This window comes from Phocoena sinus, chromosome 4, assembly GCF_008692025.1.
Source record: "Phocoena sinus isolate mPhoSin1 chromosome 4, mPhoSin1.pri, whole genome shotgun sequence".
Classification (NCBI taxonomy): Eukaryota; Metazoa; Chordata; class Mammalia; order Artiodactyla; family Phocoenidae; genus Phocoena; species Phocoena sinus.
The window spans coordinates 57,239,120-57,256,319 of NC_045766.1; the positions used below are offsets into that span (position 1 = coordinate 57,239,120).

General features: G+C 40.4%; 1 protein-coding gene across 3 annotated transcripts in view; it reads right to left on the minus strand.

Moving 5' to 3' along the window:
- Positions 1 to 15,184: 15,184 nt before the first annotated feature.
- Positions 15,185 to 17,200, minus strand: part of PEX5L (peroxisomal biogenesis factor 5 like) — a 185,147-nt gene continuing 183,131 nt past the window's right edge. For all 3 annotated transcript variants that reach the window (XM_032630787.1, XM_032630786.1, XM_032630788.1), the window contains one exon: positions 15,185 to 16,031. In XM_032630787.1, the coding sequence (XP_032486678.1) occupies positions 15,827 to 16,031 (205 nt within the window). In that variant the 3' untranslated portion in view covers positions 15,185 to 15,826. The remainder of the gene's footprint in view (positions 16,032 to 17,200) is intronic.

Sequence of the window (17,200 nt, forward strand, 5' to 3'; positions counted from 1 at the left end):
GGGGCCGAGTCACTTTACCTCTCTAGGCCTTTTTCCTTAAAATGAGTGGGTTAGACCAGATAAGCTCAGAAGTCCCTTTCTGCTCTAGCATTCGGTTCTATTTTTATTTTCCTGCAGTTACTACCTTGGTCAGACATGTAAGACGCGAGGGATCACATAGAGGTTCGATGTTATGGTTCTGGTTTGTTACAGCTCTCACACCCCACTTTAGAACCTGCCTCGTTTTTAGTGTTTGCCACGCCAACTTCTACTCCCAATTTCTTGGGGAATTACTTTCTTTGGTGATTATCCCATTTTTTTCTCCCACTCCTGAAACTCTCCACTTCCCAGTCGGTAAGGTACTTTGTTACCATCTTCCTCAAAAATGAAAAATCTATTTAAAACACCACCTGCCCTGACAAACCTCAGAACTACCTTCTGCTAACTCTGTAACCTTTCTGGAGTATTATCTTACTCTACTTGAGTTATAGCTATGATCCTCAAATAAGTTTTTCTACCACAAAAAGGATGTCTTTTCATCTGGTAGGCATCACTGTTGCTAAATGACATCATCCGTGTGGGCCGTCAGTGGGGAGATGGCCAGTGTTGGGGGCAGGATAGGGGGATAGGATTAGATAAAATGTGATTCTATCCTTCACCTAAGGTCAAAAATCCTAGGTTACAGAACAAGATTCTGTACCCTTAAGTTGATGTATAAGATCGTCCACACAATGCCATGGAGATTCCCTACTCAGTAAATCATCCTGAAAGAGTTTGTGTCATAATTCTCTAGATCTGTGCTGTTCAGTACAGTTGTCCATGGCCATATGTGGCTAATGACCTCCGGAAATGTGGCTTGTGCACATTGAGGTTGTGCTGTACACAGGAAATGCACGCCAGATTTGGAAGGCTTGGTACCAATAAAAGGGAATGTAAAATATTGCATCAATATTTTATATTGATTATATGCAAAGATGACCATATTTTAGATACATCAAGTAAGATGATATTAAAGTTTCACTTATTCCTTTTGATCATTTTTTAATGTGGCTACCAAACAAATTAAAATTAGACGCGAGTTGTACTTCTGTTAGACAGTGCTCTGCAGACCAGGTGACGTGAGGAGGCAGTGAGGTGCCGTAGGTATGGAAGCGGGGGGCGGTCTGCGAAGCATCCAGACAGACAGAAGCAGCACAAACATTTTTTTTGGAGTCGGGAGCAATGTGAGGCACAGAATGCCTTCCAGAAAGCAGATTTTTCTGCATAAGAACCAATATATATATATAAGACCCCAATTAAAAACCAAAAGCAAATGAGCCCAAACCCTGTTTCTTCAGCTTTGTCTAGAAGCTGCCAACTCTGCATTTATTTTTCAAGTATCTTCCAGGTGCCAAGGATGTTAGCCACATGAGGGTGTTGGGCAGATTTGTTTCACTTTGGGCAACATTCTCTTGTGGTTTCTCCTCCCCCGGTATTGTTTTGTCTGTTCAGAGCTGGGTGTGTTGAAATACCATGGAAATCTGGCCGCTCCTCCTGGCCTCAGCTGAGGCTGATCCTGTGGCCCGCGCCTGTCTGCTTGGCAGGTTTTGATGTTGGCGCCTGAAAGAGTTTGTGTTTATTTTGCACTAATCACAGTTGTAGTTTAAAATATCTCAAATGTTTTGGGAGACTATTTGCCTGTGATGGAAAGAGAGATGGATGATTTATTGCTTCGATTGTTTTAAAATTAAAAGCTATTCTCACAATCTGAGGTCCCTTTATGGCTGTTTTTTTTTTTTTCTTTTGCAAAATGCCACATAAACCGATTCTGCCTCTTGCAGGTTCTTATCCATCAGTGGAACAGGTAACTTGAGACAGTGACTAATTTTATTTCTTTTCAGGGTTTCTTTGTGTGGCCCCGAGGCTGCCAGGTCCCATCAGTAGTGGAATATCGTCGATGGCACGATGTAAACTCTGTGAAGGAGGGAGGGGCAGGGCAGGTGGGAGTCTGCTGTCTTTCTCTACTGGGTGCCAAGTTGAATATTGGAATCGATTGTGAGACCTTTCTGTGGTTCCCTGGCTCTCAGTTTGCTGGTGGCTTCCTTAATGCAGGTATAAGCAGAGTCAACGCTAGTTGCATCAAGGGATTTCAGCATTTTTATGACATTGTGTTTCTAGGCTGTAATGAGCTTCCTATTGCTGCTGTAAACAAATTACCACAAACTGAGTGGCTTAAAACAATACATTTATTAGGTCAGAGGTCTGGAAATAGGTCTCACAGGGCTAAAAGCAAGGTGTTGGCAGGGAAGCCGTAGGAGAAAATCCATTCCTTCCTTCTTCCAGTTTCGGGAAGCTGTTGGCATTCCTTGGCTCATGACCTCCTGAGAGCATTGGCGTCACTCCAGTGTCTGCTTCCATTGGCACATCTCCTTTACTGGCTCTCCTGCCTCTTTCTTACAGAGCCCCTCGGAATTACATTGGGTTCACCCAGATGGTCCAGAATAATCTTCCCATCTCAGGATCCTTAACTTACTCATAGCTGCAGTGTTCCTTTTGGCATGTAAGGTGATTACGATGTGGATATCTTTGGGCGGGGGGGGGGGGGCCTATTTTGCTTACCATATAGGCTAATTACCACTTAAAATATGTTTATTCAGTGCTTAAAACTTTTAAAAGAATGAACCAATGTATTTTTAAAAATCCAAGTGAAATGACTGACATCAGTGTTGTGCCATCTGTTTTGGTGAGGGAGTAAGAGGAGAAGGAAATGATGGGGGGATAGTGAGGGGTTGTTTACCATTCAGAGAATTGTAAACTTTTAGGCCAGTGTTTGCAAGCCAGCTGCTGTTTACATTCACTTGATGTATCCCGTCGTGTCCAGTGGGAGAGTTTACCAGTGTGTGTATGTGCCATTTGAACTCATGGTCCAGCTTTTCAGACGTCATCAGTGGCAAACTTCAGTCACAGTGGAGAAATTTAACAGGAAAATGGTGAGTAATTCTCATCCCCATGCAAGCAATTATTTAAAAATCTACTTTCATTGAGGTAGGGAGGCAGGGTGGGATAATGGCCAGGGTAGAAGCATATAGACAAGTTCAAATACCTGTTCCCAGCCCAGACTAGCTGTGTGACTTTGGTAAGCACTTAATATCCTGAGACTCAGTCTTCTCATCTGTTCAGTGGGCAGAATAAATACTTGTGATGAGTTATGTAAAGCATCTGACAGTCTGGTGGACACAAGATATTTTTACTGTGGTATTTTATGTCATCATTTTAACCCGTATAGCGTTTTGACTCTGCGGAGGTTTTGACCCATTGTTTCAGTCTAAAACAATTTTTAAAAAATAATCAGTTATACCAACATTGATGACTTTTTTTTTCAAAAGTATTTTTCTGGAGATAATTCCATTAAACAAATTTATTTTGTTCATCTGTATAGCATGGTTCATCATTCCATAACTACTAAACATCTATGCGCTAAGCATTGTTTTTCTTAGATGTATCAGTAAACAAAGTAGATATGGGTCTCTGCCCTTGCTGAGTTAATTTTCTACCAGGGAGAGGCAGATGCTAAACATAAGAAGTAAGTAAATGATATGTTAAAAGCTGTTGAGTTCTATGGAAAAAAGAAGATGTAGATCAGTGGTGGAGGTGCAGGTTGAGGTACGAAATCAGGTACTCAGGGGAGTGCCTGATCAGGGAAGGCATCATGGGAAGGTGAGATTTGAAAGAAGACTTGAAGGAGGTGAAGGCGTCATCCAAACATGTTTAAGGGAAGGATATGCTCGGCAGAGGGACAAGCTGGAGCAGTAGATCTGGAGTGGGAAAGTAGCTGGTATGTCAGAGAAGCAGCAAGGGGACCAGTGTGGTTGGGAGGGAGGGAGGAGTGGGGGAGACTGGTGGGAGAGGAGGAGAGGGGGGCCAGATCGTCTGAGCCCGGGAGGCATTGGAAGGGCTTGACTCTAGGGTAGAATGGAGAGCCATTACAGGGTTTTGAGCAGAGCAATGACCTGCTCTGAGCAAAGTTTCAGGGAGATTGTTCTTTGTTTAGCTTAGATGACAGGAGGGCAAGGACAGAAGTAGGGGCTACTGTGGTAGGCAAGGGGAGAGGATGATGCTCAGAGGGATGGAGGGTGGCAATGGGGGTAGTGCGGACGGGCAGATTCTGGGTACATTTGAACGTAAGGCCAATAGAATCTCCTGATGGATAGAATGTGGGGTATGAGGGAATGAGAGTAGCTAAGGCTGCCCTTGAAGTTTTTGTTCTGAGCAATTGAAGAATGTAGTTGCAATCAACTAAGGTAGGAGCGTGTGGTGAGGTTACAAGTGGTGGTGGGGAAAGATGGTCAGGAGTCCGGTTTGGGGCATGCTGAGTTTGAAATTCCTATTAGACCTCCGTGGCTGATGTTGAGTAGGAAGTGGGACATGTCCAACTCTGGACTTTGAGAAGTCTGGACTGTAGATATCAAATTGGGAGTGGTTGGTATCTAAGTGGTTTTTTTTTTTTTTTTTTGCGGTACGTGGGCCTCTCACTGCTGTGGCCTCTCCCGTTGCGGAGCACAGGCTCCGGCCGCGCAGGCTCAGCGGCCATGGCTCACGGGCGCAGCCGCTCCGCGGCATGTGGGATCCTCCCGGACCGGGGCACGAACCTGTGTCCCCTGCATCGGCAGGCGGACTCTCAACCACTGCGCCACCAGGGAAGCCCTCTAAGTGGTATTTAAAGCCATGGGCGTGGGTGGGATCATCCGTGGAGGGAGACAGGAAATAGAAGAGGTCCAGGGACTGAGCCCTTCAACGTAAGTCAGGGAGAAGATGAGCCAGCAAAGGAGACTTGGGATGAGTGACCACCACTGTGCACAGAAGCCAAGAGAATGGTGCCTGGAAGTGGAAACCAAGTGAAGAAAGCATCTTGAGGAGGTGAGAGTGACCAAATAAATGTGATAGGCTAAGTAAGATGAGTTCACTGTGAGATTGATCCACTTGGAGTCATGTGTGGTCTCCACGGGAACAGTTTGGGAGGAGAGGCATTGCAGAAAATGAATGTAGACAACTCTCTGGGGAGTTTTGCTACAGAGGAAAGCAAAGAAAGTGGGGTGGTGACTGATAGGGGAAGTGGGTGGGGCTGAGAGAAGTTCTTCCTTTTAAATATGAGAAATATGATGGTCAGACAGAAAGTACAGTGTGGAGGATGTAGGAGGGCGAGGGGAGAAGTGCTGATTCGCTGTTCTTGAACAGGCAAGAGGTGATGGAATCTGGTGCCAAAGTCAGAGCTAACTTTAGGCAGGGCCTGGAAGACCTGTGTGGGGATGGGAGGGAGGCAGAGACCCAAGTGCAGATGCCACGGTGAGGAGACTAGGAGACTGCCATGAGTCTGGGAGTTCTTTCCTGCCATCGTTTTCTAGGAAAGTAGGAAGCAAGATGCCCAGCTTAAGAGGGAGTGTGTGGGAGATGGGATTTGAGAGAGGAGAAGGTAAGAAGAGTCACCCAGTTGAACTCTTCCCAAACTTTGACATTTTCCTTTCTATTTTAATGAACTTACTTTGTTAACAATTCTGTAAATTTTATAAGGACAGTCTGTCATCAGTTTTTCAGTCCTCATCAATTTTTCTCCATTATAACTTTTGCTATTGCAAATTCCCCGTTGCAGCCATTATTTCCACGGGATCCAGCTCTACCAGGTCAAATTTTGCAAATCTAAATTTTGTCAAGACGATTTTGTTGTTCTTTATCAATTTTTAACCGATAGCAAATTTTACTATGAGCAGTGTTAGCCATTGTCTTGGAAATTTCTCTCAAGCCTACTGTTTCCCAGGTCAGTTTTTGCTGTTCTTTTAGTATTAAGTGTACTCTTTAGTCTGTTGTTAATCTCTAAGACCTTTTCACCTGGCACAGTTTTTGAGATTATGTTAATTATTTGCAGAAATATTAATTATGGACTGGATACAATTATCAGTAGAGCAAAGGCTTAGGACCTGGGTGCCCGCTGAAGTTAAAACGGCAAAATAGAAACACCCGGCCAAGGAATTCGGCACATGGTAGGTTTCAGTAAATGTTCGCTTCCTTTCTGTTTCCCTTTCACAGAACTGGGCCTGGGAAGGCTGTACTGCCTGGATTCCACTTTTCTAAACTCAGTGGGCAAACTCAAGCAGGGCGCCTACTGAGAATCAGTAGTTTAGTTCCACAGGGCAAAATACTAAAATTAACCATCGGTGCCTAAAGTTCTGATTCCTTAAGATGATTACCAGGCGGCATTATTGGTTATGTGGTGTAAGTAAAGGAAAAATACGTCAGTCCTTTTGAGCCGTAAAGTGCTGGCTAGATGAGGTATTACCTTAAGGCGCCCTGTAAGGAAATGTAAAAAGAACTATTCAGACCTTGGTCTGCTTTTGAATACGCACACGGAGTGAAGCAGCTATTTGAGGAAATTAATATTCATGTTTAAAAAGTGGCGGGGGCGGGCTTCCCTGGTGGCGCAGTGGTTGAGAGTACTCCTGCTGACGCAGGGGACACAGGTTCGTGCCCCGGTCCAGGAGGATCCCACATGCCGCTGAGCGGCTGGGCCCGTGAGCCATGGCCGCTGAGCCTGCCCGTCCGGAGCCTGTGCTCCGCAACGGGAGAGGCCACCACAGTGGGGCCCGCGTACCGCAAAAAAAAAAAAAAAAAAAAAAAAGTGGCGAGGGCATAGGAGACATGAAAATGGTTTGAGTTATGCGAGAGGTGGGAAGAGGAGCCGCGGTTCACCACTAGGTAGACGGAACTTTACTGCTTATAGAGTAACAGTGAAACAGGAAAGAAAGAGGTACAGCTTGATTTCACAGAGAAAAGAGAATCCCACCAAGGTTAAGTGCTGCCTCAGGTGGAAAGAGAGGGCAGTGAAGAGGGAGAGCTTGTCCCCAACTCCACCTGGCTGGCTTCTTGTCGTTCAAATCTCAGCCCAAATGTCAGGTAAGAGAAACCTTTCCTGACCACCTGTAGATGAAGGAGCCCCAGTCACTCTCATACGTTACTTGCCTTGTTCTTCTAGCGCTTTGCATTGCAGCACATGGCATTCTTATTTGTTAAAGTATTTGTTGAGCTCTCACAGAAATCTAAGCTCTTCAAGGGCTTGATTTAATTTCCACTGTCCTGCACTAGAACAGTACCTGTACTTAGTAGGTGCTCAAATATTTGACAAAAAAAAGACCCTAAAACAAATATATTTTAATACTTTTATTCTAAAAAAAAAAATCACAAAATCCAGTTGCAGGTTAAATAATATTTTAGTCTTTAAAAATTAACAAAGGAAGAAGATCTTTGTTTTGTATCTAAAAGTGCATTCCTATTTCCAGATAACTTATGCAAAATCATAGGTAGTGATATTCAATAAAAGGACCTTTTAACCAGTAGTACAAATTGGATTCCATTTGACTTGAAGCAATTCTGATCCCCATATCCCATTTTGAAAGATTTCTGAAAAGACCTTGAAGCCACAAAGTTTATTGAAAACATAGTTTAAAATTGCACAAATATACAATTTAATAATGTGAAAAGGGGAGGGCATGCTTCCAATAGTAGTACAAAAATACTACCTTAATCTTGGTACTTTGCAAATTATAAGCCAATGGAGTAAATTAAACACATCAATATGATAAGAGATTTTTATGGTAGTAATTTTATTTCAAAGAGCAACACAGGGGAATACTAAGATGAAATCTTAATACCCAACAGAGTTGTGCTATGATATATAATATTTCACTAAATACACAGGTACGTTATCATGTAGTATTCCAATAACTTATGCTCCCGCTTCCACTGCCATTAATTTACTATAGGTCACTTAATTTGGATTGGTTTTAATTTAAAAACTCAATGTAAACATTTAAGGTTAAATTTTTTGTTATCTCCTTCAGATTAAAAATGAAATCCCAAGATTTTAAGCATTATTGAGCATAAGGAAGCATCATAGAAGAATTTGTCTCAAACAGTATTTTAGATTAGATATGCAATTCATAGATATACAAAATATATAGAAATATCTTTCTAAATAGTTAATAAATGCTTTTTATAGTTTGTAAAAAGTTTACTAAATTAATCAGATTTTCAACAAATGTAAACGAATTTGGGCAATGAAAATAGAAGAGGGTTTGGGTTAGATGATTAGATGATATGGGGATGGGGAATTGAAAATAATTAGTAAAATTTAGGTTTGCTATATTTCCTTTATTGCTAACACATTCAATCGTGAACATATTTCTCACGTGGCACAATTCTCTTGTGGTATTTTAATATATCTCAGTGAAATACTGAGTGTGTATATTCTTTAGTTCTTTTTGTGTCGTACCATTTCCCTAAGAAATTCAAAGACAAGACACACACACATTTTATTGGTGAGCAAAGAACTGCCTCATTTTTTTTCATCTTAATATTATTTTGAGTGCAGGTTTCTCAACCTTGAGTGCAGGTTTCTCAACCTTGAGTGCAAGTGTCCCAATGAGCCTGTCAGGGTTTTGCTGTGACATTCTACAGTGCTACAAGAGTTCTCTCTTGGAGAGCAGTCTGAGATTGAGGATTGGGGCACTTGTTTCCAGAATGTTATTTGGGTATGTCTGCAGAGGGTACCAGTAGCGGAAACTTTATTCAAGGCAAAATGGAGAGTTGTGTGAAATCTCACACTTTTTTTCTCCTCTTAGCTGTTTGATGCCTCTACACAGCAGTCTTGGCTGGGTGCTTGGGGGATTCTGTCTTGGAGCTCATCTGCATGTGTTGGGGTGTAGGGTTCAAAGTGGTGACAAAGCTGTCGCTAACTAACGACACCCCCATTGTCTTACTGAGCTTTGTTCCATTTCTGGTTTCCTTGTCCTTATTTTTTCCGGAAGCCGGGGCCACAGAAAAGGTCAGTGGGAGGACTTTAGAGTTGGTTCTGAGTGACCGTGAAATCACCTCATCAACCCTGAATTTCAGTGCTTTTAGACGGATTGACCAAGTCCAGTTTCTCAAGGGATGTGGCCCAGGTAGCTCACTTACCATACAAATAGGGCCGTGTTGAGGACAGTGGTGTGACAGACACCCCACACACTATGTGACATTTGTGGAAATTAAGGCCCCATGTCCACTTTGCCTTAGGATGGTTTTCATGTACCTGACGTTACCTTAACCTCCCCACCTTATTTAGAATGTCAGCATTTCTAAATTAGAAAAGCTAGAAATGCACTATTCAGAATTTAGAACCCAAAACTGTGCTGAGGCAATCAACATGATTTATTCAGACAGGTGGATTTTGTTTCTCTTTTGCATCTGTTGTGCCTCAGCCGGTTTTTAAAAATCGTTTGGATGTCTAAAGACCTGGACTCCTCACAGGATTAGTTTGGCACTGGCTGCAACACTGCATAAACCAGCCATGTGAATCTCAAGGACAGGATATTTAAAAGCAAGTAGAAAAAACTAGAACACAAAGTTCATGAACAAGTTCCTTGTTCAGAAGCAAGGAAATATAAGCTAACCTATGAGACTGACTTAATCATGCACTGGGTAAATTTACATTCAGTAAAGTTATTTTGCATGCTTTGGTTAATATCTGAGTAGGCAGATTTGCAAGTGCTAATGCATGCTTTATTTTGGTACGTGAGGTTATATGTTTCATTTTATAAAACTGCCTTTTTACAAACCTTATGCCAGAGTTCATCTACAAACCCTCTTAAAAAATATAGATCTGTCTACTTCTTAGTTCAAAACAGTTTAATTTCAACCAGTTCTATAAATACTGAAATAAGGAAATGGTGCAGTAAAATCTGGCGAGGGAATACATTTGAAATTATTTTACAAAATTGAAATCATGCATTGCATGTGTAATAATTTCTAAAACAGAAGGCCTCAGAAAGATGGCACACAAATTAAGCCTTCAGAATACCCTGTTACTAGAATGCTTCTAGAAGCATTTCAAGAAATAAAACCACCACCACCACAACAACTAACTAACTTATTACAGTCCAGTCGATTCAGGGACAAATGAGGAAGGGACACAAAACAACCATCTTGCTTTTTCCCTCTATTCCCAAGGAGGTCACACACAATGTTTGTGGTACAGAGTTTGGGAGCTCCTGTTATAAGTAGGACTAGCTACAGTTGTATTCAAGTCTTGCTTGTATAGCACAAATACACTAGAAAGATTTACATAACATTAATGTCTAGACATGGTGCTAAGATTTAACATAAGAGTTCCTTCAAAGAAAAGAATGAGGCAAGTGGCAGAAACCTCTGAAAGTGAGTGGGTACTGGACATTCCAACCCAGTTAAGTATCACAAATTTGCCATTCTAGTTGAAACACAGATCAACTGAGAAAGCACAGCTCATAGTTTTCTACTAACGTTTCCTGGTGGATAAGATCTGCCTTTCTTTCAAGGAGTCATCGGGAGTGAGCTTGGGTCAGAAAGCAAAGGGAATGATGACTCAATATGATTGGCCCAGTAAATGGATGCCTTATTTCTCCTTTTCCCTAACCCTCCTCCACCTCACTGTGAAGGTACAGGAGCACATAGAAATAGCTCACTAGACACGGTTATATTTTGAAATTCAGCAATGATCACTGGCCTTCTCTGCATTTTCATCCCATTGACTAGTGAAATTGGTCCTCAGAAGTCACGTTTATGAAATTGAGTGGTCATTCTAGTAAAGTATTACCATCCTCTAAGAGATCTTAGGCTATTTATTACTCAGTAACACAAAAGATACTCAACGCCTTCCCAGAATGCCCCAGAAGGTAACCCAAAACACCCTACCTACCCTTTCAAATGGAAAGAGTAATTTAAATGACAATTTCACACCATGGAGATAAGATGCCAGAAAACAGTGCTGCCTTAAAAAATGTGTCACAGTTAAAAAAAATGTATACAATAAAGACTGTTCTAAAATCTTGCTACTTTAGTTTTGGTGGTGCCCTGATTTCTATAAACTTTCATGTGCTTTCTAGTAACTGTTTTTATTAAATTTTGTTTAAAAGTCTCACTGTATAAATGAATTTATTTACAAAACAGAAACAGACCCAGATTTTGAGAACTTATGGTTACCAACAGGGAAACATGGCAGGAGGGATAAATTAGGAGCTTGGGATTAAAATACACAAACTACTATACATAAAATAGATACCCAACAAGGACCTACTGTATAGCACAGGGAGCTCTACTCAATGTTCTGTAATAAGCTATATGAGAAAAGAATCTGAGCTCTACTCAATGTTCTGTAATAAGCTATATGAGAAAAGAATCTGTATAACTGAATCACTATGCTGTACACCTGAAACTAACACAACATTGTAAATCAACTGTACTCCAATAAAATTAATAAAATAAAAATCAAAAAAGTATTATTGAAGGAAAGGTATCCCATGCTCTTGGATTAGAAGAATTAATATTGTTAAAATTGCCATATTACCCAAAGCAATCTACAAATTTAATGTGATCCCTATGTAATTACCCCTGATATTTTTCACAGAACTAGAACAAATAATCCTAAAATGTATATGGATCTGTAAAAGACCCAGAGTTGCCAAAGCAATACTGAGGAAAAAGAACAAAGCAGGAGGCATAACTCTCCCACACTTCACCCAATATTACAAAGCTACAGTAATCAAAACATCATGGTATTGGCACAAAAACAGACATAGGGATCAATGGAACAGAATAGAGAGCCCAGAAATAAACCCACACACTTACGGTCAATTAATATTTGACAAAGGAGGCAAGAATATAAAATGGAAAAAAGACAGTCTCTTCAACCAGTGGTGCTGGGAAAGTTGGACAGCCACATGTAAATAAATGAAGTTAGAACACACCTTCTCACCATGCACAAAAACAAACTCAAAATGGCTTATAGACAAATATAAGGTGTGACACCATAAAACTCCTAGAAGAGAACACAGGCAATACATTCTCTAACATAAATCATACCAATGTTTTCTTAGGTCCGTCTCCCAAAGCAATAGAAATAAAATAAACAAATAGGACCTAATGTTTGTTGCACAGCAAAGGAAATCATAAGCAAAGCAAAAAGACAACCTACACACTAGGAGAAAATATTTGCAAGTGATGTGACCAATAAGGTCTTAATTTCCAAAATGTACAAACAGATCATACAACTCAACAACAAAAGAAACATCCCAATCCAACAATGGGCAGAAGACCTAAATAGACATTTCTCCAAAGAAGACATCCAGATGACCAACAGGCACATGAAAGGATGCTCAACATCAATAATTATTAGAGAAATGCAAATCAAAACTATAATGAGGTACCACTTCACACTGGTCAGAATGGCCATCACTGAAAAATCTACAAATAACAAATGCTGGAGAGGGTGTGGAGAAAAGGGAACCCTCTTGCACTGCTGGTGGGAATGTAAGTTGGTGCAGCCACTATGGAGAACAGTATGGAGGTTCCTCAAGAAACTAAAAACAGAGTTACCATATGATCCAGCAATCCCACTCCTGGGCATATACCCAGAGAAGACTATAATCCAAAAAGATACATGCACCCCTATGTTCATAGCAGCACTATTCACAATAGCCAAGACATGGAAACAACCTAAATGTCCATATAAAGAAGATGTGTTACATGTATACAGTGGAATACTACTCAGCCATAAAAAAGAACGAAATAATGCCATTTGCAGCAACATGGATGGACATAGAGATTATCATACAAAGTGAAGTAAATCAGAGAAAGACAAACACCATATCAGTTATATGTGGCATTTAAAATATGACACAAGGGGAGGAAGAGATAGTTGGGAGTTTGGGATTGACATGTACACACTGCTGTATTGAAAATGGATAACCAGCAAGGGCTTACTGTATAGCACAGGGAACTCTGTTCAATATTATGTAACAACCTAAATGGGAAAAGAATTTGAAAAAAAAGATACATGTGCTTGTATAACTGAATCACTTGCTGTACACTGAAACTATCACAATATGGTTAATCAACTATACTCCAATATAAAATAGAAAGTAAAAAAAAAACGGGAAAAAAGATACAAATCAAAAGAGAAACAGACTCACAGACAGAGATCAGACTTGTTGCAAAGCAAGGTGGTGGGAGAGGGATGAATTAGGAGTTTGGGGTTAGCAGATGCAAACTATTATATGTAGAATGGATAAACAACAAGGTCCTATTGTATAACACAGGGAACTATATTCAATACCCTGTGATAAACGATAATGGCAAAGGATATAAAGAATGTATACATATGTATAACAATCACTTTGCTGTACAGGAGAAACTAACAGATCATTGTAAACCAACTATACGTCAATTAAAACAAAAGTATTGAAAAACTCCTTGGGCAACAATTCTGCGCTTCTTGACAGGTTAACAGCCTATGAAAATCTTGGTTCTGACTTACACAGGTGTCTTGCAGAAAACCTTACTGAATGCTCTGCACATGATCAAATTATGACGGGAATGGAAGGTTGTCTCCTCTAACGCAACTCTTTGGAGCTCGAAGTTACTCTGTATTCCAAAAGCAAAATAAAACTTGGGCAGCAAAATTTGCCACCACTTAGCAACAATCAAATCAAAACATCCCACATTTACCCTACTGTCAGTCTTTAAATTGTTACTGATCTCATGTAGGTAGTGCCAGCAAGGCTAAGAAAACAGCCTATCGTTATTGCAAAATTCAGTGACTGCTGAAAGTATAGAATGACATCATAAATAGAACACCTGTGAAGTTTGCTCCTAATGGACTATGATGGATGCACGTCAGCTGGCCAGCCAGTGGATGCACAGGGATTGGGAGGAAGAACATGCACAGAATGGATGCTATTCTATCGGGGATATTCAAGCAGGCAGCGGTCATGGGTTGGAGACTGGGCCCCAAGAGTCCTTCCCCAGACTGAGTTTCTAAGATGCTAAAATTCTAAAGGATACCATTTATTCTTTAGAAAATATTGTTGAGTTTTATCTTGCTTCTTAGACTTCAGTGAAGGAGACCAAGCCTGGGTTGTGACTCCTGCCCAGCAGTGAATGCCTTAATGCCCTGCCTCCTGCTGGCCAGCTGGAGGCATCACCTAGCCCAGGTGGGCTTTGACATGAAGATAAATGCCTGGCACCACCATAGTGCCCTCAACTCTTTGTCTTTATGAACTAGAATAGGTTATGTTGTATGGAAGCCTCAAGTGGTTTCATGTGTCCCTGGGATCCCTTCCTATCCCCCGAGACTTCCAACATAACGGAAGAGAGGATTTCTGCCTGTACCTGGAGTTTGATGTCTCAGCATGTATATACATTTTCTCTTCCCTCTCCCAGTAGAAGCTAACTCCCCAGTCAATTATACTCTTGACCCAAATGCTATTTTGCAGGGTAACTATAATCACGAATGTAACCAGCTATTACTAACCAAAGAATATGAAGAAAAAGTTGGGATCAGATTGCTTTGGGGAAGATTCTGGAAGAAGGAAGGAGACACAATAAAGAAGAATGGGACAATTTCCCAGGATAAATTACTAGAATTGGACCATCAGTGAAATTATATTTTGGTTACCATTTTGCAAACAATTTTTCTAATTCTTTAAAAAATGGTGTCTTTCCAACTAATCACCAAACTCCCAACAGGCACAAAACGCTCTGAAGAACTGAGTGGAATATAACCAATTAAACATCACCGCCAGCAGAAAATTCCTGATGCTTGACAAATGTTCAAAGTGAAAGCCAGGCATGCATCTTTCATATTAAACCACTGACATTCAGTGAGCTTCAGCTAGAAAATATTGATCTTCTATCACTTAGAATGCAAAAGGGTGAGCAGTGCAGATTATTATGGAACTAAGAAAACACATAATTTTAAGGAACAGATGTATTTATCACTTTTAAATACTATTTAAAATGTTAACAATTTAAAAGAAATATTAACTGTGCAGAGCAGTTAGAAAGCAAGGAAAATACGGCATTTAAGCAAGTTAATGTTAACTCAGTAGAAATCACAATATCATCAAACTTTCTCCCTGCACAGAATTTGTGAAGAGATACTACCTTATCTCTTGCTTAAGTTCATACAGTCCCAGAAAAGCATGTGAATAAGATCTGTGTTTGACATACTACACCCTATGTCATATCTGCTTTAAGAAAAACGTTCCTTCAAAACCCTACGCTATGAAAAACTATTTTCAGGAATTGTTATTTGGTCCGTTGATCAAACAAGGCTGAGTTCTCTAATCTTTTACCTCCAGGTTAAAAATTGGAGCAACGGAACAAAACTCCAGCAAGGCAAAAATATTAAAGTGCATATATACAATCCCAGAAAAGTTTTGATTGGGAAGAGCAAAAATTTCTAGTGCAAAAACTGCTTTTGCCAGCAAAGCTCCCTCTCTGGAATCAAAGGGCAACAATATAAGTTAAAATTGGAACAGGTTTAAGCAATGCCTCTCTTCAGTCAAGAGTTAATATATGTGCATGCACCTTGGCCCAAACTATGTTCAATCTGGTAAAAGGGGGAATTTCAGGGGACAGTTCAGAAACACAATTCCCTGATCCAAGGCAGTGCTTTCTCCAGGTGTCCCATGAGCAAGTTCCTTAGATGTGTCATCAGCTGCAAGTGGGGACAAAACCCCAAAGAACAAACTTGCAATATGCTTGCAGCTTGTGAAGAGTATTCACACAGTTACTTAATCTTGGTTTGTGTCTATCAATTCTTCTGAGCCTGACCTTGACTATATAATGTTTTGTGCTTTTGGATCTGAACAGAGACTGGGCATTGTCTGTAGGAATTCCCTTGAGTTATATCACCATAGCCTTTTGAACATCCGTTTTATCCTTTTTGGAATTCATAATGAAATAGTTTTGCATTTCTCAGTACAATTACACAGATCAGGGATTCTTTTTATTTTTTTCTTTTCCATCAAGGATCCAAGTTGAAAGCTCTCAGGAGGACATCCAGGTCACCGAGATTAGCTGCCTGGAAGAGTTCTGGTTGGTCCATCAGAGAAAGGGCAATTCTGAGGGCAGCCCAGATATTCCCAGAGATTGCAGGATGAGGAACTTGCTGTTGATTCCTGCTCTTTCTTTGCAAACTGAGGGCAGTGAGAAAATTGCTGACCGCTTCTCTAAGAGGGTAGAAAAACAGGCATTTAAAAATGCAACAGATTTCAGAGTTAGCAAACTTAGAAATAAATGAATTAAGTTATCTTAGTCTAAAAATCCTAAGTCACCACTCTGGTGTTTTGGATCATCAGGTGAGCAACTTTCTGATTCTCTCATTATTCCTCTGTGAAAAGTCATTGTTAAATATAGTGAAGACAAAGAAAAAAGGAGAGCAAACTTTATTTTAGGTATGTCATGTGGGACAGGAAGAATAATAGCAAAACCATTGCTAACTCATTAATGCATTTGATTTCCCCTTACTCCAGGAATGATTTGAAGACTTAATACATCTGCAGATGTGATTTATATAACCAGAGGAGGCATCTGGCCTTACTCAGAAACGAAGTAGCTTAACTTTTCTCATTAGTTTAAGTTTTCTCAAAGTGGGAGGCAGCCGGGCTGAGTTGAGTTTGTTATCAAAGCAGCTGGACTTGGATGCCAGTTGTTTAGCCTTAGGCATATTTCTTCTCCAAGCCTCAGTTTCCCCAGCTGTATTACAGGGAGAATAAAAGTCATTTTAAAGCCTTGCTGTGAGGTGCAGCTGAATCATTTATGTGAAAGCTCCTATCATTAAGTTAGGTCAGTAGTTCTTCACGTGGTCTGGGGAACTCTGGGGATCAGTGAGGTCAAAATTATTTTTACAATAATACTGAGATGTCATTTTACCATTTCACTCTCATTTTCTCATGAATATACAATGGAATTTTCCAGTGACTATATGATGTGTGATATCCCAATAGATTGAATGCAGAAGCAGAGGTGAGAATGTGTCTTCTATAAGATATTAAAGAAATTTGTAAAAATGATAAAAGAATGTCACTCTTTTCACTAAACTGTTTTGGAGAATAATTTTTTTAATAAAATATATAATTCATGTTAACATGTAATTAGTTTATTATTTTTAAATGAATCTCAAACTTTTCTCTGTTTCTAATATGGTAAATATTGATAGGTGTAACCCACATAAACAAAAGCCCCTCGAGGTTCTCAATAGTTGTTAAAAGTGGAAAGGGGTCCCAAGAATACAAAGTGTGTGACCCACTGAGTCAGATGCTGTCCAGAGGCCTAGCTCCCGTGGTCCATTACCGTGCTCTCTTGCTTGCGTGCCCGGTGTACCGGCCGGGACTGCCCC